The sequence below is a fragment of the Oncorhynchus mykiss genome, chromosome 17 (genome assembly GCF_057628025.1).
Source record: "Oncorhynchus mykiss isolate SJ-2025 chromosome 17, ASM5762802v1, whole genome shotgun sequence".
NCBI lineage: Eukaryota > Metazoa > Chordata > Actinopteri > Salmoniformes > Salmonidae > Oncorhynchus > Oncorhynchus mykiss.
In genome coordinates this window covers 79,179,888-79,205,534 of record NC_143038.1, presented here as the reverse complement: position 1 = coordinate 79,205,534, position 25,647 = coordinate 79,179,888, and the positions used below count along the sequence as shown (strand labels likewise).

General features: G+C 42.0%; 2 protein-coding genes across 4 annotated transcripts in view; one reads left to right on the top strand and one right to left on the bottom strand.

Moving 5' to 3' along the window:
• Nucleotides 1-25,647, top strand: part of LOC110494842 (uncharacterized) — a 289,407-nt gene that overhangs the window by 86,286 nt on the left and 177,474 nt on the right. For 2 of the 3 annotated variants that reach the window (XM_036950994.2, XM_090206547.1), the window contains 2 exons: nucleotides 4,801-4,957; nucleotides 5,819-5,908. In XM_036950994.2, the coding sequence (XP_036806889.1) occupies nucleotides 4,801-4,957; nucleotides 5,819-5,908 (247 nt within the window). Of the gene's footprint in view, nucleotides 1-4,800; nucleotides 4,958-5,818; nucleotides 5,909-16,761; nucleotides 17,088-25,647 lie in introns of those variants that run through there. The other variant, XM_090206548.1, reaches the window with a different exon arrangement.
• LOC110494853 (metalloproteinase inhibitor 2) overlaps nucleotides 18,069-25,647 on the bottom strand; it is a 67,635-nt gene continuing 60,056 nt past the window's right edge. The window contains exon 3 of the mRNA XM_021570183.3: nucleotides 18,069-19,422. Within this exon, the coding sequence (XP_021425858.3) occupies nucleotides 19,225-19,422 (198 nt within the window). The 3' untranslated portion in view covers nucleotides 18,069-19,224. The remainder of the gene's footprint in view (nucleotides 19,423-25,647) is intronic.

The window sequence follows — 25,647 nt, the reverse complement described above, 5'->3', positions numbered from 1 at the left end:
CCATCTTCAGATTAGCCTTAACGTCGGTAGCCCTGCCCCCCGGTAAACAGTGTATGATCGCTGGATGATTCTCAAGTCTAATACTGCGGGTTAATGGAGTCGCCAATGACTACAGTTTTCAATTTGTCAGAGCTAATGGTGGGAAGCTTCGGCGTCTCAGACCCCGTAACGGGAGGAGTAGAGACCAGAGAAGACTCGGCCTCTGACTCCGACCCGCTGCTTAATGGGGAAAACCGGTTGAAAGTTTCTGTCGGCTGAATGAGCGACACCGGTTGAGCGTTCCTACAGCATTTCCTTCCAGAAACCGTGAGAAAGTTGTCCGGCTGCAGGGACTGTGCCAGGGGATTTATACTACTATCTGTACTTACTGGTGGCACAGACGCTGTTTCATCCTTTCCTACACTGAAATTACCCTTGCCTAGCGATTGCGTCTGAAGCTGGGCTTGTAGCACAGCTATCCTCGCCGTAAGGCGAGTACAGCGACTGCAATTAGAAGGCATCATGTTAATGTTACTACTTAGCTTCGGCTGTTGGAGGTCCTGACGAATCGTGTCCAGATAAAGCGTCCGGAGTGAAAAAGTTGAGTAGGAAAAAACAAAAATATAAACGGTAATTAAAAAGTAAAAACCGTAAATTTGTCAGGTAGCAAAACAGGTTGGCAACAAAACGCACAGCAACTCAAAAACAAGTCTGCAAGTCGTGACCGGAAATGACGTTTGACCGACGTTTGACGTACCTGTTGACATTTCATGCAAGACGACTTGTCACAAACCCACTGATATTGCCAACTACTTTAATGATTTTTTAATTGTCAAGATTAGCAAATTTAGGCATGACAGCAACAAATGCTGACACTACACATCCAAGTATAGTATATCTGACTAAATTCTGAAAGAACAATTATTGTAATTTTGAATTCCGTAAAGTAAGTGTGGAAGAGGTGAAACAACTATTGTTGTCTATCAACAATGACAAGCCACTGAGGTCTAACAACTTGGATGGAAAATTACTGAGGATAATAGTGGAAGATATTGCCACTGCTATTACCTAACCTCTGTAAACTTTTGGAAAAAATTGTGTCTGACCAGATACAATGCTATTTTACAGTAAACAAATTGACAACAGGCTTTCAGTGAGCTTGTAGGTAAGGACATTCAAGAAGCACAGCACGTACACACATGACTGATGATTGGCTGAGAGAAATTGATGATAAAAAGATTGTGGGGGCTGTTTTGTTAGACTTCAGTGCGGCTTTTAACATTATCGATCATAGTCGGCTGCTGGAAAAACGTTGTGTTATGGCTTATACCCTCCTCTATTTTGTGGATAAAGAATTACCTGTCTGACCGAACGCAGATGATGTTCTTTAATGGAAGCCTCTCTAACAAAATCCAGGAATAATCAGGAAATCCCCAGGGCAGCAGTCTAGGCCCCTTTCTTTTTTCAATCTTTACTAACGACATGCCACTAGTTTTTGAGTAAAGCCAGTTTGTCTATGTATGCGGATGACTCAACACTATACACGTCAGCTACCACAGCAACTGAAATGACAGCAACACTTAACAAAGAGCTGCAGTTAGTTTCTGAATGGGTGGCAAGAAATAAGTTAGTCTTAAATATTTCAAAAATTAAAAGCATTGTATTTGGGACAAATCATGCACTAAACATCAATTAAATCTTGTAATGAATAATGTGGAAATTGAGCAAGTTGAGGAGACTAAACTGCTTTGTCAAAACATATTGATACAACAGTAGCTAGGATGGGGAGAAGTCTGTCTATAATACAGCGCTGCTCTGCATTTTTAAAAGCACTATAAACAAGACAGGTCGTACAGGCCCTAGTTTTGTCGCAACTGGACTACTTTTCAGTTATGTGGTCAGGTGCCACAAAGAGAGACATAGGAAAATTGCAATTGGCTCAGAACAGGGCAGCACAGCTGGCCCTTGGATGTACACAGACAACTAACATTAATAATATGAATGTCAATCTCTCCTGGCTCAAAGCGGAGGAGAGATTGACTTCATCACTACTTGTGTTTGTGAGAGGTATTGACATAAATGCACCGAGCTGTCTGTCTAAAATACTGGCACACAGCTCGGACACCCATGCATAACCAACAAGACATGCCACTAGAGGTCTCTTCACAGTCCCCAAGTCAAGAACACAGGACTACATGGAACTCTAATCCACATCAAGTAAAATCAGTAAAATTATATTTTAAAACGGATACAAATACACCTTATGGAACAGTGGGGACTGTGAAGCATCACAGACATAGACCCATGCAAATAAACACACAATAACATACATTTTGGTCTAGATATGTGGTAGTAGAGTAGAGGCCGGAGGGCACACACTTAATATATTGTGAAATCAGCTATGAATGTATTGTAATGTTTTTAAAATGTATAACTGTTGTCGCGATACGAAACCTTCAGCCCCGCCCCTTGGCCGGCAGCGGGGTGCTAGAGGTGGTTAGCGTCCCGTTCCCTGGATTGGACAGGGCACTATAGATACTTCAGGTTATCTCGGTATAACCAGGACCGCTCGCGTAGCCCTGCCTCTCTTTCTATATCGATACGTTGTCCGCGTAGAGAGGTCTTTTGCCTTGTCACTCTCAACGGTCTAGCTCTAGCTGGGATGTGTGAACCCCACGTTTATCCTCTAGACTCTTTGTTTCACCACTAATTGATCCTTGAGTTGTTATTAAGCACTAGTCCTACCAGTCTCTATATGATTTCCCTGTGGTTGAGTATTTCCCTTCTGTGATGTATCTAGTTTAAAGTGCGAAGACCTTTAGTCAACTTAGTCTCACTACTCTGCCCGTCGGCTATGTATCGCTTGGAAAATAAAACTTAGATAGATCGATAAGACAATTAGTGAATCATTACTGGACACACCTTCCTCTTTGTCTTTTAATGGTAACTCACTTTGTCATAGAGTATTGGTCTCCGTTTCCAGTGTCCCGGTAGAGGGGAGTGTCAGAGTTGTTATCTCCCGTGCCGTTAACTGTCTTGGGAGGGCGTTTTACTCGAGACAAAATAAGGCTACCGTTTATTTTTGGAAACACTCAGTTTTTTGTCTTTTACATCAAACACACTTCAAAATACACAATTTGTTACTTGGTCACACACAGCGTTAATCAAAAACATGCAAATGCCTTAATGCTCTATGAAGCCTGGTACAATGATAACACTTATCTCTATATTAATGCTTATAATAGCTCTTTAATTACCTTTCAGAGATGACGGGGAGACCCACGAGATCAGGAACAGAGTTTCAATCGGTCAGAGTTCTGAGAATTTAGTTTCGGTATCAATTCCTCCTATGAGAGATCGGTGGTTCACTTCAATTTTGAGATTCAAGTTAGTCTGGAGAGATCAGAGATTCACCGTTGATCTACCGCAGTGTCTGTGGCGAAAATACCCAGCCGGAATGTTGAGCTCAATCAGTTAAGATATTATTGCCTCAAGATAAACCGAGCACAGGGTAAATGGCGACAAGTACAACTGTCCGATAGGTAAGCGGCGCGAACCCGAGTTCCAACAAGTTAGAATCTATAGATAATTTGAGTGGTTCAACTAAATTTCAAGATTCAAGTTAGTCTGGAGAGATCAGAGGTTCACCGTTGATCTACCGCAGCGTCTGTGGCGAAAATACCCAGCCGGAATGTTGAGCTCAATCAGTTAAGATATTATTGCCTCAAGATAAACCGAGCACAGGGCAAATGGCGACAAGTACAACTGTCCGATAGGTAAGCGGCACGAACCCGAGTTCCAGCAAGTTAGAATCTATAGATAATTTGAGTCGAGCATTAATGGCTCGAAGTCAAATGGTTGTCTAAATGAATTCAAGATTCAAGAAGGCAGCGCCAATTTAATGGCAATTTCTCTTTATATACCTTTTGTTTCTCTGCACCGGATCCGCTCCTCATCTTCTCTGTCAAAGGCAGTGATGACTCATCACCTCAGAGACTATATCAAGTGCAGTAATGACGCGTACAGCAGGAAATACTTTTATATTTCTTATATGGGCTTCCGTTTATGACAGAGCCTTCTACTCTAGTAACAATGATTCTAGCAGTTTCTCCCATTTATCTGGGGTGTCGTCGGTTAGCTGTTTTTTCTTTTTAATTAACTTGCACAAATAAAAAAAAATAATAATAATTTTTGCTTTGGAATTATGGGGTATTATGTGTAGATTGCTGAGGAAATAGTTTTATCTAATCTATTTTAGAATAAGGCTGTAACGTAACAAAATGTGGAAAAAGTCAAGGGGTCTAAATACTTTTGAAAGGCTCTCTATATGTTTCTGCCTCAGGTTTGCCACAGATTCAAATAGAATCTTGAGAGAATTATCTGTCAGAAAAAAACTATTGTGAACTGTTTCCCACTAGTGGCAATAAATATTTTTGTTGCCAAAAGTTTGCCGACGATTCACCATTAGTAGCAAACGTTTAGAAACTTCTAGCAACATTTTGTGGCACACTATTTAATTGGAGGAAGTTTGCAGTAACACATTCATTTTTCTAAGGGCACCTAGGCTGTATGCTTTCCAGGACATTACCTCAGCAGAGTTTAAATGTCTCAGATTGATCACTTCAGACCCTGTTTCTGAGTGTGATCAAATCACATCTGTTCTACCCTCCCATGTCATTCAAGCCTTACTTTGTCCTCTAACCCTCCCAGGTTGTTCAAGCCTGACTTTGTCCTCTAACTCTCTCAGGTCCTTCAAGCCTGACTTTGTCCTCTAACCCTCTCAGGTCCTTCAAGCCTGACTTTGTCCTCTAATCCTCTCAGGTCCATTAAACCTGACTTTGTCTTGATGAGGCAGCATGCCTATAGCATGGCCCACAATGAGGACTTCAGGAACATGATCATCGGCCTGCAGTACGCAGGAGTCCCCAGCATCAACTCACTGGAGTCCATCTACAGCCTCTGTGACAAGCCCTGGGCGGTGAGACACACACATACACAGGGGGTGGTAAGGCTATACAGTGGGGAAATAGGCTCCTCTATTAAACACAGAGCCTGACATTTTTACAACTGGCTTTTAAATTGACCTTATAACTCAGCACAACATTGATTTAATGTTGGATGTGAATGGACCAAATCACTGTAGCAGCACCACCAGCACAATAACCTGTTTTATAATAGTACTTCCCATCATAGTGCCCCAGCCAGCTAACAGATAATCATTTAGAGAATTATTTGCCTCATATGTTCCTCCAGTTACAGCTTTATCTGAACATTTACCAGGTGTCTGGAGGAGAGTCCTGTAAATAATTTGGCTCATCAGTTCCTCTACAGCTTTATCTGAACATTGACCAGGTGTCTGGAGGAGAGTCCTGTAAATAATATGGCTCATCAGTTCCTCTACAGCTTTATCTGAATATTTACCAGGTGTTTGGAGGAGAGTCCTGTAAATAATTTGGCTTATCAGTTCCTCTACAGCTTTATCTGAACATTGACCAGGTGTCTGGAGGAGAGTCCTGTAAATAATTTGGCTCATCCGTTCCTCTACAGCTTTATCTGAACATTGACCAGGTGTCTGGAGGAGAGTCCTGTAAATAATTTGGCTCATCCGTTCCTCTACAGCTTTATCTGAACATTGACCAGGTGTCTGGAGGAGAGACCTCTAGATTTATTGGCCTCATTTGTTCCTCTAGTTAAAACTTTTTCTTTACATTTACCCGGTGTCTGGAGGAAAAGTCTGTAGGATTTTGGTTCAGCTGCTATGTCTTCTTCAGTCCTAGTCCAGGCCTAATCACTAGTCCCATGCCACCTCTACTAACTGTCTCCTGTACCCCTCCACTAGTTTGCCCAGCTGATCGCCACCTGTAAGAAACTAGGCCCTGACAAGTTCCCTCTGATCGACCAGACCTTCTACCCAAACCACAAGGACATGGTAAGAACGACTTAACGACCTATCTAGCTAAATACCTATCTGTACACAAACCATAAGAGCTACCTATCTGCTTAACTACCTGTCTACCTATTTACCTATATACAGTGGGGCAAAAAATAATTTAGTCAGCCACCAATTGTGCAAGTTCTCCCACTTAAAAAGATGAGAGATGCCTGTAATTTTCATCATAGGAACACTTCAACTATGACAGACAAAATGAGCGAAAAAAATCCAGAAAATCACATTGTAGGATTCTTTATGGAAGACATACAAGACCACTGATAATCTCCCTCGATCTGGGGCTCCACGCAAGATCTCACCCCGTGGGGTCAAAATGATCACAAGAACGGTGAGCAAAAATCCCAGAACCACACGGGGGGACCTAGTGAATGACCTGCAGAGAGCTGGGACCAAAGTAACAAAGCCTACTATCAGCAAGGGCATTGAAGATGAAATGTGGCTGGGTCTTTCAGCATGACAATGATCCCAAAACACCACCCGGGCAACGAAGGAGTGGCTTCGTAAGAAGTGTCGTGGAGGATCGTTACAAAATATAACACTTACAAGAACTTGTGAATTCAATATAGGCTTTTAATACAAACATATCAGAAGCCTAGATGGTCCGCGGAACACACACTTTTCCAGAGCACTGGCTCTGTATTTATACACATACAACATATGAGTCCATCCCACATACAAATGAAGTTACTTCCCTCAGTCCATCTGCCACCATTATCTTTCAATCTGTGCTTCCTGCTTGTTCACGCCCAATAACGCCCATATCTGCTTTCAGTCAAGTTATAATGGTGGCAGGACCTCTTCATGTCCCAAAAATAATACATACCCATCTTATCCTATCCTTATGTTTAGCTTGGTGTGTTCTTTGGTATGTCTGTCATTATTAGGACTAGAAGACTGTGTCTCTTCTCTTCCTGTCCAAAAAATATATGTCCGATGTCTATAGTCCATCCGTTGGTCATTTGGCTGACCCCCTCCTTTGTGTGTCCCTCTGACCTTGGTATGTCCAGCCGTCCTATGCTCTCATGGCCTTACTATGGTTTCCTGTCTTATTCAATAGACAATGCATTTTACCCTAAACATTTATGCATTTTATGGCTTTGGCCATTACGTCTGTTATTTCTTGGTTTCCTGTTTTTACCAGAATGGCAAATGCACTCTAAATGTATCTTCCTCTTGTGGTCTAATGTACACCTTTGAGTTACAGTATTATGTTTGTCCCTATATGTACAGCTTGCACCCACAGAAGCATTTCAAGGTCCTGGAGTGGCCTAGCCAGTCTCCAGATCTCAACCCCATAGAAAATCTTTGGAGGGAGTTGAAAGTCCGTGTTGCCCAGCAACAGCCCCAAAAGATCACTGCTCTAGAGGAGATCTGCATGTAGGAATGGGCCAAAATACCAGCAACAGTGTGTGAAAACCTTGTGAAGACTTACAGAAAACGTTTGACCTCTGTCATTGCCAACAAAGGGTATGTAACAAAGTATTGAGATAAACTTTTGTTATTGACCAAATACTTATTTTCCACCATAATTTGCAAGTAAATTCATTAAAAATCCTACAATATGATTTTCTGGATTTTTTTTCTTCTCATTTTGTCTGTCATAGTTGAAGTGTACCTATGATGAAAATTACAGGCCTCTCTCATCTTTTTAAGTGGGAGAACTTGCACAATTGGTGGCTGACTAAATACGTTTTTTGCCCCACTGTATGTGTATATAGTGTGTCTTATCATGTGTATGTGTGTCTGTGTGTGTGTTTCTTCACAGTCCCCGCTGTTACGTGAGGTGTATTTTTATCTGTTTTAATTTTATCTGCTTCCATCAGTTACCTGATGTGGAATAGAGTTATATGTAGCCATAGCTCTACGTAGTACTGTGCGTCTCCCATAGTCTGTCCTTGACTTGAGGATTGTGAAGAGACCTCTGGTGGCATCTCTTGTGGGGTATGCATGGTCCAAGCTAAGCTGTGTGCTAGTAGTTTATACAGACATCTTGGTCCATTCAGCATGTCACTGCTTCTTACAAAAACAAGTAGTGATGAAGTGACTTTGAACAATGAGAGATTTACATACAGTTCCTTCAGAAAGTATTCAGACCCCTTGACCTTTTCCACAATTTCTTATGTTACAGCCTTATTCTAAAATTGATTAAAATAAGTGTTTTCCTCATAAATCTTCACACAATAACCCATAAAAACAAAGTGAATGTAGTTATTTAGAGATTTTTGTAAATATATTAAAAATAAAAACATAAATACCTTATTTACATATGTATTCAGACCCGTTGTTTTGAGACTCGAAATTGAGCAAAGGTGCATCCTGTTTCCATTGATTATCCTTGAGATGTTTTTATATCTTAATTGGAGTCCACCTGTGGTAAATGAAATTGATTGGACATGATTTGGAAAGGTACACACCTGTTTATATATGGTCCCAAGGTTGAAAGTGCATGCCAGAGCAAAAAAACAAGCCAAGAGTTCGAAGGAATTGTCCGTAGAGCTCCGAGACAGGACTGTGTTACGGCACAGATCTGAGGAAGGGTACCAAAATATTTCTGCAGCATTGAAGGTCCCCAAGAACACAGTGGCCTCCATCATTCTTAAATTGAAGGAGTTTGGAACCACCAAGGATCTTCCTAGAGCCGGTCGCCTGGCCAAACTGAGCAATCGGGGAGAAGGTCCTTGATCAGCGAGGAGATCAAGAACCCGATGGTCACTCTAACAGAGCTCCAGAGATGGGAGAACTTTCCAGGGAGACAACCATCTCTGCAGCACTCCAGAATTCAGGCCTTTATGGTAAAGTGGCCAGACGGAAGCCACTCCTCAATAAAAGGCACATAAGTGCCCGCTTGGAGATTGCCAAAAGGCACCCAAAGGACTCTCAGTACATGAGAAACAAGATTCTCTGGTCTGATAGATTGAACTCTTTGGCCTGAATGCCAATCGTCAAGTCTGAAGGAAACCTGGCACCATCCCTACAGTGAAGCATGGTGTTTGCAGCATCATGCTGTGGGGATGTTTTTCAGCGGCAGGGACTGGGAGACTAGTCAGGATCGATGCAAAGATGAACAGAGCAAAGTAGAGAGAGATCCTTGAAGAAAACCTGCTCCAGAACGTTCAGGACCTCAGACTAGGGAGAACTTTCAACAGGACAACATCCCTAAGCACACAGCTAAGACGAGGCAGGAGTGGCTTCGGGTCAAGTCTCTGAATGTCCTTGAGTGGCTGATCGAACATCTCTGGAGAGACCTGAAAATAGCTGTGCAGCAACTCTCCCCATCCATGAAAGAACTTGAGAAGATCTGCAGAGAAGAATGGGCGAAATTCCCCAAATACAAGTGTACCAAGTTTGTACCGTCATACCGAAGAACACTCGCTGCCAAAGAACACTCGCTGCTAATAAAGTACTGCGTAAAAGGTCTGAATGCTTAAGTAAATGTGATATTACCATTTTTTTTTATTACCAGAAATGTCTAAAAAACAGTTTTTGCTTAGTCATTATTGGGTATTGTGTGCAGATTGATGGAAAACAACAATTTAACGACTTATGGAGGTGGTCCCTGCACAGGGACAGCTCAGCGGAAATTTCAGAGCGCCACCTATAGTACTCGAGTATAGTACTCAATAAATCTCAAACTTTCATAAAAATACACATGCAATGTACTGAATTAAAGCTACACTCGTTGTGAATCTAGCCACCAAGTCAGATTTGTAAAATGCTTTTCGGCGAAAGCATGAGAAGCTATTATCTGATAGCATGCACCCCCCCAAAATACCAGCACGACACGTAAACAACAGATTTTGCGGTAGCCGGCGCTACCCAAAACGAAGAAATAAAATATAAAACATTCATTACCTTGGACGAGCTTCTTTGTTGGCACTCCTATGTGTCCCATAAACATCACAATTGGGTCTTTTTCCCGATTAAATCCGTCATTGTATACCCAAAATGTCATTTGCTGAAGGCCAGTCTGATGCTGCGAAAAGCCCATTTACAAGACGCAACGTCACTTTTTAAAATTACAAAAGTCGCCTATAAACTTTTACAAATCACTTCAAACGACTTTTCTAAACCAACTTTAGGTATTAATAAACGTTAATGATGTATCAAATTGATCACGGGGCGATCTGTATTCGATAGCAGCAAGTCTGGAAATCATTGTCCATTTTTTCAGTTTCACAACATACTGTGGTGCGCCTCAAGAAAGGAGGGGTCTATTCGTGTTGTAACCAAGGATAAATGATTCATATATTGATAGCAATGGCGACATCGTGTGGAAGCTGTAGGCGTTTACAGGTTTTTTTGTGTTTTTGGTAAACAGTTTTACCAGGGATTTTTATTCCTAAACACGTTCTGTTATAGCCACAGACCCGATTTAACCAGTTTTAGAGACTTCAGAGTGTTTTCTATACACACATACTTATCATATGCAGATACTATATCCCTGGCATGAGTAGCAGGACTTTGAAATGTTGCGCGATTTTTTACAAAAAGCTGCGAAAATTCGCATCATCCATAACAGGTTTTAATCAATTTTAGAATAAGGCTTTAATGTAACAAAATGTGGAAAAAGTCAAGGGTTCTGAATACTTTCCCCAAGGCACTGTGCATATTATTAATGTTAGCTCGCCATGTACATGCTGCTCTGTTCTGAGTCAATTGTCATTTTCCAAGGTCCCTCTTTGTGACACCTGACCAGGCGACTGAGCAATAGTCCAGGTGCGACAAAACTAGGGCCTGTAGGACCTGCCTTGTTGAACGGGTTGTTAAAAATGCAGAGCAACTCTTTATTATGGACAGACTTCTCCCCATCTGAGCTACTGTTGTATCAACGTGTTTTGACCATGAAAGTTCACTATCCAGGGTTACTCCAAGCGGTTTAGTCACCTCAACTTGTTCAATTTACACATTATTTATTACAAGGTTTAGTTGAGGTTTAGGGTTTAGTGAATGAATTGTCCCAAATGCAATGCGTTTAATTTTTGAAATATTTAGGACTAACTAACTTTATTCAAAGCCAGTGGCATGTCATGTTATCGGCATTGTTTTTTCCATTTATGTTTTGAGGTTTTTCTTTAGCACGTAAAGCTTGTTAGCAGGGTGCACTGATTGGTGTCACCTCATTAGTCAGTATGTGTTGCACCTATGCTGATTGCCATCTCGTTAGTTGGAAGGTGTTTCACCTGTGCTGGACCAGGTGCTTTTAAAGAGTGGATGGCCCAGTGCTTATGTTGACTTGATAGGGTGGCCACCCTTTGCCTTGGTGTCAGCTTTGCACACTCTTGGCATTTTCTCAACCAGCTTCATGAGGAATGCTTTTCAAACAGCCTTGAAGGAGTTCCCACATATGCTGAGCACACGGCTACTTTTCCTTCACTCTGCGGTCCAACTCATCCCAAACCATTTCAATTGGGTTGAGGTCGAGTGATTGTGGACCCAGGTCATCTGATGCAGCACTCCATCACTCTCCTCCTTGGTCAAATAGCCCTTACACAGCCTGGAGGTGTGTTTGGTCAATGTCCTGTTGACAAATAAATGATAGTCCCACAGAGCGCAAACCAGATGGGATGGCATATCGCTGCAGAATGCTGTGGTAGCCATGCTGGTTAATTGTGCCTTGAATTCTGTCACACCTCCTCATCCGTGCTTCACGGTGGGAACCACAGGTACGGAGGTCATCCATTTACCTACTCCCGAGTGGGGCAGTGTTCGAAGGCACTGCGTCTCAGTGCTAGAGGCATCACTACAGACCCTGGTTTGATTCCTGGTTGTATCACATACGGCCGTGATTGGTCCCATAGGGCGGCAGACAATTGGCCCAGTGTTGGCCGAGGTAGGCCGTCATTGTAAATAAGAATTTGTTCTTACCTGACTTGCCTAGTTAAATAAAAAATGTAATAAAATACTCTGAGTGTTAACCTTTAGTTGGCTTGCCGTATTTTGATTTCTAGACGAGCATCCTTTATCTGATTTCCCTGATTTCGTTTCCTGTCTTTAAGTGTGGTGTGGATTTTTATTTTGTTTGCCTCTTCATAGGCAAATTTAGTGGACGATCATGTTCGGTGTCTTTTAGGTTCCAGTTGTTGTTGCCAGTCAACTTTCAGTGTTCACCCCCATGAGTGTCTTTCAGAACCCATCCTAAAACCGATCTTGTTTCATTTTGGTTGTTGGTCAGTGATTCTTTGTTAGTTCCCCCTTCTGTTTGAGCGACATTATTTGTTTTTTTGATTGGGAATGTAACAGTCATCAGCAAAGATTGAAAAAAATAAGGAGCCTAGACAGCTGCCCTGGGGAATCCCTGATTCAACCTGGATTATGTTGGAGAGCCTTCCATTAAAGAACACCCTCTGTGTTCTGTTAGAAAGGTAACTCTTTATCCACAATATAGCAGGGGGTGTAAAGCCATAACACATACCTTTTTCAGCAGCAGACTATGATTGATCATTTCAAAAGCTGCACTGAAGTCTAACAAAACTGCTCCCACAATCTTTTTATCAAGTTCTCTCAGCCAATCATCAGTCATTTGTGTAAGTGCCGTGCATGTTGAATGTCCTTCTCTAAAAGTCTTGTCAATTTGTTTACAGTAAAATAGCATTGTGTCTGGTCAAACACAATTTTTTCCAAAAGTTTACTAAGAGTTGGTAACAGGCTGATTGGTCGACTATTTGAGCTAGTAAAGGAGGCTTTACTTGACTTTTGCTTCCCTCCAGGCCCGAGGGCACACACTTTCTAGTTGGCTTAAATTGAAGATATGGCAAATAGAAGTGGTAAAATCATCCGCTATTATCCTCAGTAATTTTCCACTTTACAAAATGTTAAATGACAATGATTGTCTTTCATAATTTGATAAGTTGTACTTGGATGTGTAGTGTCAGCTCTTGTTGCTGGCATGTCATGCCTAAATTTGCTCATCTTAATTGTAATTGGCAACATCAGTCGGTTTTGTGGTGAATTTTATTTTATTTTACCTTTATTTAACTAGGCAAGTCAGTTAAAGAACAAATTCTTATTTTCAATGACGGCCTTGGAACAGTGGGTTAACTGCCTGTTCAGGGTGAGTGAGCCATCTAATTCAATGAATGATGGAGCCGAGTTTGCCTTTTTGCCCAAAATATCATTTAAGGGACTCCAAAGACTTTTACTATCATTAATCTTTGTTTCAAAGTACATTTTCTTATTTTTATTCAGTTTAGTCACATGACTTCTCAATGTGCAGTAAGTTTGCCAATCGGTTGTGCAGCCAGACTTTTTTTGCCATTCCTTTTGCCTCCCTTTCAACCATACAATTTCTCAATTCCACAACGATTTATCAGTTTTTGTGCATGATTATTAGTAAGTGGAATCAGCAATTTCATAAATGTGTCAAGTGCAGCATCTAGTTGCTCCTCATTACACACCACAGAACAACAAAAATGATTCATATCAACAGCATAGGAGTCATTACAAAACTTATTGTATGAACTCTTATACATTATATTAGGCCCAGCCTTTGGAACTTTGGTTTTCCAAGATATGTCTAGTACATTGTGATCACTACATCTTATGGATTTGGATACTGCTTTAAAGCAAATTCCTGCAGCATTAGTAATGATATGATCAATACACGTTGATTATTTCCTTCCTGTGCTGTTTGTAACTACCCTGGTAGGTTGACTGATAACCTGAACCAGATTGCACGCACTGGTTACAGTTTGAAGATTTTTCATGAGTGGGCAGCTTGATGAAATCCAGTCAATATTTAAATCACCCATAAAATATACCTCTCTGTTGATATCACAGACATTATCAAGCATTTCACACACGGTATCCAGATACTGACTGTTAGCACTTGGTGGTCTACAGCAGCTTCCCACAAGAATGGGCTTTAGATGAGGCAGATTAACCTGTATAGAAACGTTTGTTGTCATATGCATATTCTTAAAAACATAGGTGCTTCGTCAGATCAAACAAACAAACTGAGTGCTCACTTCCCAACAGGGTAGATGGTAGATGAACCTGTAGCCATATTACTTCAACAGTATTTATCATGTGATCCTCTCTTAGATTTACAGGAATGTGGTTCTGAATATAAACAGCAAAACACCTCCACCATTGGGATTTCTGTCTTCTCTGTAGATCATCTGTAGATGTCACAACCATGTATTACCACTGTATCATCAAAGGTATTATCTAAGTGAGTTTCAGAGGTAGTCAGAATAGGTATGTCATCTGTTACTAGCATGTTATTGACTTCATTAACCACTTTCTGGAATGCTTGATTGTTTTCATTGCTTTACTGGGAAGCTTAGCAGAAGTAGATATGCTCATGTTATTTATGTTAGTGCAGGGTGAGCTGCACCCAGTGAACTTCCTACTAGTGCACAACAGCTATTGTATGCAGTAATCATGTGCCGATAAACCAGAGTTATACTGTTAGCACTGAGGTGGTAGATTGAGCAGAGGCATTCAGTGCAGTAAGAGGGACATAAATTAGGTTATTTAGATTGTGTCTTCCCACGCCTCTAGAATGATGCATATTTGCTGAAGCTTTATGACAACTCAGTGACACAATGGTCGGGATTAACTGAGCTGGGCTTGAGTCATTGATAAGTAATTGTCTCAATTGAAGAGGAGTGGGACAAGATCAACAGCCTGATCAACTCTATGCGAAGGAGATGTGTCGCGCTGCACGAGGCAAATGGTGACTTTGTGACTTTTTTGACTTTTTTTTTTATCCACACCCCTACCTTTTTAAAAATTGTATCTTTGACCAACAGATGAACATTTTATATTCCCAGTCATGTGAAATTGATAGATTAGGGCCTAAGGAATTTATTTAAATTGACTGATTTTATTTTATGAACTGTGTCTCAGTGAAATCTTTGAAATTGTTGCGTTTATATTTTATTTATATTTTATTTTTCAGTGTAGATGCGTGTCAAATAGTTAATGCAATGAGAGATGGACATCACTACTCTCTACCTATCTCTACCCAAACCATAAGAACTACATCTCTACCTATCTCTACTCAAACCATGAGAACTATCTTTACCTAAACCATAATAACTACCAATCTAACCCCAAACCATAAGAACTACCAACATACCCATCTATTTATCTCTACCCAAACCATAATAACTACATATCTCCCTATCTCTACCCAAACCATAATAACTACATATGTACCTATCTACTTAAACCATAAGAACTACCAATGTATCTATCTTTACCTAAACCATAAGAACTACCTATCTGTTGTTATGACATGACCTTATCATCAATCTGAATACTGTTATTTATCTAATGACCTAAACATGTTTAATTGTTACCTGATTAAATTAATAATGTAACAATTAAGTCATTAGGATCTGGGGCACCACAAGAGCGGTTCTTTAAAGAGTTATCATCTCCAGAATTCAACTCTAAAGTTCTTTACCTATCACATCTATAAACAGTTAACTTAATCATAACCTCGTATCATATCATCATTCTGAACAGTCGTAACCTATTTGCATCTGCAAAACACAAGCCTTACTTATGATTCAGTACTACACAAATTAGTTTAATTATTTATTTACTAGCTAACTAAATGGTAACACAGGATAAACTAAATGGTAACACAGGATAAACATACACACTTAATACATTAAAAACAGGTCCCTACCAGACTGACAACAATATGTCTGCTTGTTACAAAATACATGGAGAGGGCAAGAGAGAGGGACAGAGACACTTAACTTTGGTACATTTAGAAACTACTCTCACTTATAGTACTCTTGTACTTTGCACAGGAGCCGTCCCCCGCTTGGAGTAAGAAATCATGAAGGTATTTACGTGAAAATGCCTTGGTTCGCCGTGTATCTCTCTCAGAGTTGGGCCACCTTGGAAAGGGGGTTAGGCCTTTTCGCGGTAAGGCTATGATTGTCCGAAATGGTTCTGAGAAGTCTTCTACTGTTGTCCTTTTCTGTAGTTGTCTGGTATCTGGTGATTTGTTGTGTAGTCCTGAACAGAAATACAGAGTTTATTCTCCTTCCATTTGCTCTGGAAGATGCTTCTTTGATGATAGGCTATTCTGCCATGTCGCTGGTTCCCAGTGGGGTGATGAGATGGTGGTTTGAGCAGAATAGTAAAATGGCTCCGCTTCAATTAGCTTATTTAGATACTTTACTTAGGACAGCTAATCAGCCGTACCACTGCTGGTCCGGGAGGTGACATTATCGTCTCTACCTCGTGTTGAGATTCAGAGTTCAAACCACTTTGAAGCGTGACCTGCAGCTCTACGTCTCTCTGGTCTTATATGTTAATTTATAACCCATCATTTCATACAGTTTGTTAGAAAGGGCGTTTCTGTCAGTCTGACAAGCTCTCTGACCTCACTCAGGGACGTGGCTTGTCACTGTGCAAAGTTTATGTAAAACAATTATCTCTTATGACTCCTAAAATCATGCCCCTCTCTTAAAACCTCTTAAAGCTAGGGGGCAGAATTTTCACTTTTGGATAAATAGCGTGCCCAATTTCAACTTCCTGTTACTCATGCCACGAATATAAGATATGCATATTATTCATAGATTTGGATAGAAAACACTCTGAAGTTTCTAAAACTGTTTGAATCATGTCTGTGAGTATAACAGAACTTATGTAGCAGGCAAAACCCAGAGGACTAACTGTTCAGAATTATTATTTTTTTCCCATCTCTCTTCCCTGTATTGTCTTTGCCATTGGAAATGTAATAGAAATATACTTTCAGTTCCTACATCTTCCACACGATGTCGCCAGTGTTTGGAATATCGCTGAGGTTATTTCTTTGTCTTAGCAGGAAGTAGGCCAACTCGGAACGGGGGACCCTTTTGTGAGTTGCACAAGACGTGATGAGAAGAGTTGGTTTCTTTTCGTTCATGTATTGAATACAGATTGCCCCGTCTACAATTTGATCGATTATTAACGTTTAAAAGTACCTAACATTGTATTACAAAAGTAGTTTGAAATATTTTGGTAAAGTTTATAGGCAACTTTTGAAATATTTTGTAGTGACGTTGTGTTTTTCTAAGCTGTTTTTTTATGGATCAAACGGGCTTTATAAATGGGCATTTTCGATATATATGGACGGAATTAATCGTACAAAATGACCAATTGTGATGTTTATGGGACATATTGGAGTGCCAACAAAAGAAGCTCGTCAAAGGTAATGCATATTTTATATTTTATTTCAGCGTTTTGTGTAGCGCCTGCTACGCTAGCTCTTTTGTTTACTACTGGTGAAGATGGGTGCATGCTATCAGATAATAGCTTCTTATGCTTTCGCCGCAAAGCATTTTAAAAATCTGACATGTTGGCTGGATTCACAATGAGTGTAGCTTTAATTGAGTATCTTACGTGTGTGATTTAACGAAAGTTTGAATTTTATAGCATTTTCTTTTAATCTGGCGCTCTGCATTTACCCTGGCAATTGGCCAATTGAGACGCTAGCGTCTCCCTATCCTCAAGAGGTTTTAATTAACCCCCACCAGTTCCTTCCTCCCCCCTCTGCGGGTGAGAGAGGGTCTAATTGAAGTTATTAATTGCAAACCTGATCTGACCTATTTGGATCCTCACAGGACAGTCATGACCCTGTCTATCTTTACCTAAACCATAAGAACGACCTATCTTTAACTAAACCATAAGAACTACCTATCTCTACCTAAACCATATGAACTACCTGTCTCTACCTAAACCATTAGAATGGTTGAGAATAATGGACCCATAACAACGTGAAGTTCTGGATCTGGATTTTATATGTTTTTGGTACAGTGAAATAGAAAGCTATAGAAAAAGACAATTGAATACTTTTTAAAACATTCCTTTAAATATAAAACATGTTGACTTCTACTGATGTGTATGTTAAACCAGTGGATTAGCTTTTTGCCAATTTTTTTATTTATATATTTTTTTATTTTACCTTTATTTAACTAGGCAAGTCAGTTAAAAACAGCTTCTTATTTTCAATGACGGCCTAGGAACAGTGGGTTAACTGCCTGTTCAGGGGCAGTATGACAGATTTGTACCTTGTCAGCTCAGGGATTGGAACTTGCAACCTTTCGGTTACTAGTCCAACGCTCTAACCACTAGGCTACCCTGCCGCCCCAGTATGTGGGCCACAAGGAAGTAATACACACAACTATTAAAATGGACATCAATGTTGTACTCAAGAGTACCTCTTTACTCTAGGTTAGCTGTTGTTAACACTGGAACAGTTATAATCATACAGTATATACACATTCTCACACAGGACACAGGCATTTTAGTGTTCATTATGGATAATTTGTAGATATCGTACATTACGCGAATTTAGATGTTTGTCTAATGGGGATAATTTTTCCAACATACTGAATATAAGACTTGAGTGTCTAGTGCTGATTTCATACACTTGTACAAGCTCAAAGGACTGAATCCATGGGGTTTTGTACTTCATTTCCAAAGCTTCAGAATCTACTGTAATGTCTAGATGGCAGTAGGACATGCAATATAGTGAGAAAACACATAAACCTGAATGCATGGAAAGTTTGTTCTTTACAGTACGAGAGGGAACATACACAGAAGAGGCTGATATCACTCTCCATCTCTCTTCTTCTGCCTGGGTTGTGTCTGGGCATGCCCTGTCTCTTGTTAGCTTCATAGTCATACATCACTCTCCGTCCCTCCTCTTCTGAATGGGTTGTGTCTGGGCATGTCCTGTCTCTTGTTAGCTTCATAGTCATACATCACTCTCCATCCCTCCTCTTCTGAATGGGTTGTGTCTGGGCATGTCCTGTCTCTTGTTAGCTTCATAGTCATACATCACTCTCCATCTCTCCTCTTCTGAATGGGTTGTGTCTGGGCATGTCCTGTCTCTTGTTAGCTTCATAGTCATACATCACTCTCCATCTCTCCTCTTCTGAATGGGTTGTCTGGGCATGTCCTGTCTCTTGTTAGCTTCATAGTCATACATACATTGTGACAGGACAGACCTCATCCCTAAATCAGAGTGAGGAGGAGATCCAAGGAGCATCTGAACTCTGGAGAACTAGTCAGGAAATAGGAAGAGATATTCTGTGTCTGGTGCTCCGTTCATGTGCTCCTCTGAAAATCAGAAACTAAGCAATCCTACCAAACGTTGTTTTGGATGTTGGAAACTGTAATATTGATAATTCCATGAGAAAACAGCAACTCAAGTTTCCCAGTCAAGCATGTATGAATTTCCAAGAGGCACATGAACGCAGCAGTTGTGTACTCAGCACCCCGGCCCGTCTTCTCTCTCTGTACTGGAGTAAAGTAGCACCTCCCTAACCCCAATCCTACCCCTCTCAGGGGTCTGACATGTCCATGAAGTCATTCTCTGGTGAAGGGCCGCTCCGGTACCAGCTGCAGGAAGAGTCTGAGCTTTTGAAGCAGGCATACTGTCTGGCCTGCTCCCCACTCAGACTGTTAACCAGCAGCCAGTCGGTCCAAAGACACTCATTATCCGTAGTGGTGGCACAAGGCACTGAGTAGCAGGTAGCAATCTGAGGATAATGACAAGGGGTTTGGGTTAGGTTGTTATAATGGCAATCTGGGGACAACAACCAGGTTATGGTGGCAATCTGGGGACAACAACCAGGTAATAATGGTAATCTGGGGACAACAACCAGGTAATAATGGCAATCTGGGGACAACAACCAGGTTATAATGGCAATCTGGAGACAACAACCAGGTAATAATGGTAATCTGGGGACAACAACCAGGTAATAATGGTAATCTGGGGACAACAACCAGGTAATAATGGCAATCTGGAGACAACAACGAGGTTATAGTGGCAATCTGGGGACAACAACGAGGTTCTAGTGGCAATCTGGGGACAACAACCAGGTTATAGTGGCAATCTGGGGACAACAACCAGGTTATAGTGGCAATCTGGAGACAACAATCAGGTTATAGTGGCAATCTGGAGACAACAACCAGGTTATAGTGGCAATCTGGGGACAACATGATGGATTATAGTGGCAATCTGGGGACAATAACCAGGTTATAGTGGTAATCTGGGGACAACAACCAGGTTATAGTGGCAATCTGGAGACAACAACCAGGTTATAGTGGCAATCTGGGGACAACAACCAGGTTATAGTGGCAATCTGGGGACAACATGAAGGATTATAGTGGCAATCTGGGTACAATAACCAGGTTCTAGTGGTAATCTGGGGACAACAACGAGGTTCTAGTGGCAATCTGGGGACAACAACCATGTTATAGTGGCAATCTGGGGACAACAACAAGGTTCTAGTGGCAATCTGGGGACAACAACCAGGTTATAGTGGCAATCTGGGGACAACAACCAGGTTATAGTGGCAATCTGGAGACAACAACCAGGTTATAGTGGCAATCTGGGGACAACATGAAGGATTATAGTGGCAATCTGGGGACAATAACCAGGTTATAGTGGCAATCTGGAGACAACAACCAGGTTATAGTGGCAATCTGGGGACAACAAACAGGTTATAGTGGCAATCTGGGGACAACATGAAGGATTATAGTGGCAATCTGGGGACAATAACCAGGTTATAGTGGTAATCTGGGGACATCAACAAGGTTCTAGTGGCAATCTGGGGACAACAACCAGATTATAGTGGCAATCTGGGGGCAAAAACCAGGTTATAGTGGCAATCTGGGGACAGCAACCAGGTAATAGTGGTAATCTGGGGACAACATGAAGGATTATAGTGGCAATCTGGGGACAATAACCAGGTTATAGTGGTAATCTGGGGACAACAACGAGGTTCTAGTGGCAATCTGGGGACAACATGAAGGATTATAGTGGCAATCTGTGGACAATAACCAGGTAATAGTGGCAATCTGGGGGCAAAAACCAAGTTATAGTGGCAATCTGGGGACAACATGAGGAATTATAGTGGCAATCTGGGGACAATAACCAGGTTATAGTGGTAATCTGGGGACAACAACGAGGTTCTAGTGGCAATTTGGGGACAACATGAAGGATTATAGTGGCAATCTTGGGACAACAACCAGGTAATAGTGGCAATCTGGGGGCAAAAACCAAGTTATAGTGGCAATCTGGGGACAACATGAAGGATTATAGTGGCAATCTGGGGACAATAACCAGGTTATAGTGGCATTATGGGGACAACAACCAGGTTATAGTGGCAATCTGGAGACAACAACAACGTTCTAGTGGCAATCTGGGGACAACAACCAGGTTATAGTGGCAATCTGGGGACAACAACCAGGTTATAGTGGCAATCTGGGGACAACAACGAGGTTCTAGTGGCAATCTGGGGACAACAACCAGGTTATAGTGGCAATCTGGGGACAACAACCAGGTTATAGTGGCAATCTGAAAACAACAACCAGGTTATAGTGGCAATCTGGGGACAACATGAAGGATTATAGTGGCAATCTGGGGACAATAACCAGGTTATAGTGGTAATCTGGGGACAACAACCAGGTTATAGTGGCAATCTGGAGACAACAACCAGGTTCTAGTGGCAATCTGGGGACAACAACCAGGTTATAGTGGCAATCTGGGGACAACAACCAGGTTATAGTGGCAATCTGGGTACAATAACCAGGTTCTAGTGGTAATCTGGGGACAACAATGAGGTTCTAGTGGCAATCTGGGGACAACAACCATGTTATAGTGGCAATCTGGGGACAACAACAAGGTTCTAGTGGCAATCTGGGGACAACAACCAGGTTATAGTGGCAATCTGGGGACAACAACCAGGTTATAGTGGCAATCTGGGGACATCAACAAGGTTCTAGTGGCAATCTGGGGACAACAACCAGATTATAGTGGCAATCTGGGGGCAACAACCAGGTTATAGTGGCAATCTGGGGACAACAACCAGGTTATAGTGGCAATCTGGGGACATCAACAAGGTTCTAGTGGCAATCTGGGGACAACAACCAGATTATAGTGGCAATCTGGGGGCAACAACCAGGTTATAGTGGCAATCTGGGGACAACAACCAGGTTATAGTGGCAATCTGGGGACAACAACCAGGTAAATTGGCAATCTGGGTACAATAACCAGGTTCTAGTGGTAATCTGGGGACAACAACGAGGTTCTAGTGGCAATCTGGGGACAACAACCATGTTATAGTGGCAATCTGGGGACAACAACAAGGTTCTAGTGGCAATCTGGGGACAACAACCAGGTTATAGTGGCAATCTGGGGACAACAACCAGGTTATAGTGGCAATCTGTGTACAATAACCAGGTTCTAGTGGTAATCTGGGGACAACAACGAGGTTCTAGTGGCAATCTGGGGACAACAACCATGTTATAGTTGCAATCTGGGGACAACAACAAGGTTCTAGTGGCAATCTGGGGACAACAACCAGGTTATAGTGGCAATCTGGGGACAACAACCAGGTTATAGTGGCAATCTGGAGACAACAACCAGGTTATAGTGGCAATCTGGGGACAACATGAAGGATTATAGTGGCAATCTGGGGACAATAACCAGGTTATAGTGGCAATCTGGAGACAACAACAACGTTCTAGTGGCAATCTGGGGACAACAACCAGGTTATAGTGGCAATCTGGGGACAACAACCAGGTTATAGTGGCAATCTGGAGACAACAACCAGGTTATAGTGGCAATCTGGGGACAACAAACAGGTTATAGTGGCAATCTGGGGACAACATGAAGGATTATAGTGGCAATCTGGGGACAATAACCAGGTTATAGTGGTAATCTGGGGACATCAACAAGGTTCTAGTGGCAATCTGGGGACAACAACCAGATTATAGTGGCAATCTGGGGGCAAAAACCAGGTTATAGTGGCAATCTGGGGACAGCAACCAGGTAATAGTGGTAATCTGGGGACAACATGAAGGATTATAGTGGCAATCTGGGGACAATAACCAGGTTATAGTGGTAATCTGGGGACAACAACGAGGTTCTAGTGGCAATCTGGGGACAACATGAAGGATTATAGTGGCAATCTGGGGACAATAACCAGGTAATAGTGGCAATCTGGGGGCAAAAACCAAGTTATAGTGGCAATCTGGGGACAACATGAGGAATTATAGTGGCAATCTGGGGACAATAACCAGGTTATAGTGGTAATCTGGGGACAACAACGAGGTTCTAGTGGCAATTTGGGGACAACATGAAGGATTATAGTGGCAATCTTGGGACAACAACCAGGTAATAGTGGCAATCTGGGGGCAAAAACCAAGTTATAGTGGCAATCTGGGGACAACATGAAGGATTATAGTGGCAATCTGGGGACAATAACCAGGTTATAGTGGCAATCTGGGGACAACAACCAGGTTATAGTGGCAATCTGGAGTCAACAACAACGTTCTAGTGGCAATCTGGGGACAACAACCAGGTTATAGTGGCAATCTGGGGACAACAACCAGGTTATAGTGGCAATCTGGGGACAACAACGAGGTTCTAGTGGCAATCTGGGGACAACAACCAGGTTATAGTGGCAATCTGGGGACAACAACCAGGTTATAGTGGCAATCTGAAAACAACAACCAGGTTATAGTGGCAATCTGGGGACAACATGAAGGATTATAGTGGCAATCTGGGGACAATAACCAGGTTATAGTGGTAATCTGGGGACAACAACCAGGTTATAGTGGCAATCTGGAGACAACAACCAGGTTCTAGTGGCAATCTGGGGACAACAACCAGGTTATAGTGGCAATCTGGGGACAACAACCAGGTTATAGTGGCAATCTGGAGACAACAACCAGGTTATAGTGGCAATCTGGGGACAACATGAAGGATTATAGTGGCAATCTGGGGACAATAACCAGGTTATAGTGGTAATCTGGGGACAAAAACCAGGTTATAGTGGCAATCTGGAGAAAACAACCAGGTTATAGTGGCAATCTGGGGACAACAACCAGGTTATAGTGGCAATCCGGGGACAACAACCAGGTTATAGTGGCAATCTGAAAACAACAACCAGGTTATAGTGGCAATCTGGGGACAACATGAAGGATTATAGTGGCAATCTGGGGACAATAACCAGGTTATAGTGGTAATCTGGGGACAACAACCAGGTTATAGTGGCAATCTGGAGACAACAACCAGGTTCTAGTGGCAATCTGGGGACAACAACCAGGTTATAGTGGCAATCTGGGGACAACAACCAGGTTATAGTGGCAATCTGGAGACAACAACCAGGTTATAGTGGCAATCTGGGGACAACATGAAGGATTATAGTGGCAATCTGGGGACAATAACCAGGTTATAGTGGTAATCTGGGGACAAAAACCAGGTTATAGTGGCAATCTGGAGACAACAACCAGGTTATAGTGGCAATCTGGGGACAACAACCAGGTTATAGTGGCAATCTGGGGACAACATGAAGGATTATAGTGGCAATCTGGGGACAATAACCAGGTTATAGTGGCAATCTGGGGACAACAACCAGGTTATAGTGGCAATCTGGAAACAACAACAACGTTCTAGTGGCAATCTGGGGACAACAACCAGGTTATAGTGGCAATCTGGGGACAACAACCAGGTTATAGTGGCAATCTGGGGACAACAACGAGGTTCTAGTGGCAATCTGGGGACAACAACCAGGTTATAGTGGCAATCTGGGGACAACAACCAGGTTATAGTGGCAATCTGAAAACAACAACCAGGTTATAGTGGCAATCTGGGGACAACATGAAGGATTATAGTGGCAATCTGGGGACAATAACCAGGTTATAGTGGTAATCTGGGGACAACAACCAGGTTATAGTGGCAATCTGGAGACAACAACCAGGTTCTAGTGGCAATCTGGGGACAACAACCAGGTTATAGTGGCAATCTGGGGACAACAACCAGGTTATAGTGGCAATCTGGAGACAACAACCAGGTTATAGTGGCAATCTGGGGACAACATGAAGGATTATAGTGGCAATCTGGGGACAATAACCAGGTTATAGTGGTAATCTGGGGACAAAAACCAGGTTATAGTGGCAATCTGGAGAAAACAACCAGGTTATAGTGGCAATCTGGGGACAACAACCAGGTTATATTGGCAATCCGGGGACAACAACCAGGTTATAGTGGCAATCTGAAAACAACAACCAGGTTATAGTGGCAATCTGGGGACAACATGAAGGATTATAGTGGCAATCTGGGGACAATAACCAGGTTATAGTGGTAATCTGGGGACAACAACCAGGTTATAGTGGCAATCTGGAGACAACAACCAGGTTCTAGTGGCAATCTGGGGACAACAACCAGGTTATAGTGGCAATCTGGGGACAACAACCAGGTTATAGTGGCAATCTGGAGACAACAACCAGGTTATAGTGGCAATCTGGGGACAACATGAAGGATTATAGTGGCAATCTGGGGACAATAACCAGGTTATAGTGGTAATCTGGGGACAAAAACCAGGTTATAGTGGCAATCTGGAGACAACAACCAGGTTATAGTGGCAATCTGGGGACAACAACCAGGTTATAGTGGCAATCTGGGGACAACATGAAGGATTATAGTGGCAATCTGGGGACAATAACCAGGTTATAGTGGCAATCTGGGGACAACAACCAGGTTATAGTGGCAATCTGGAGACAACAACAACGTTCTAGTGGCAATCTGGGGACAACAACCAGGTTATAGTGGCAATCTGGGGACAACAACCAGGTTATAGTGGCAATCTGGGGACAACAACGAGGTTCTAGTGGCAATCTGGGGACAACAACCAGGTTATAGTGGCAATCTGGGGACAACAACCAGGTTATAGTGGCAATCTGAAAACAACAAC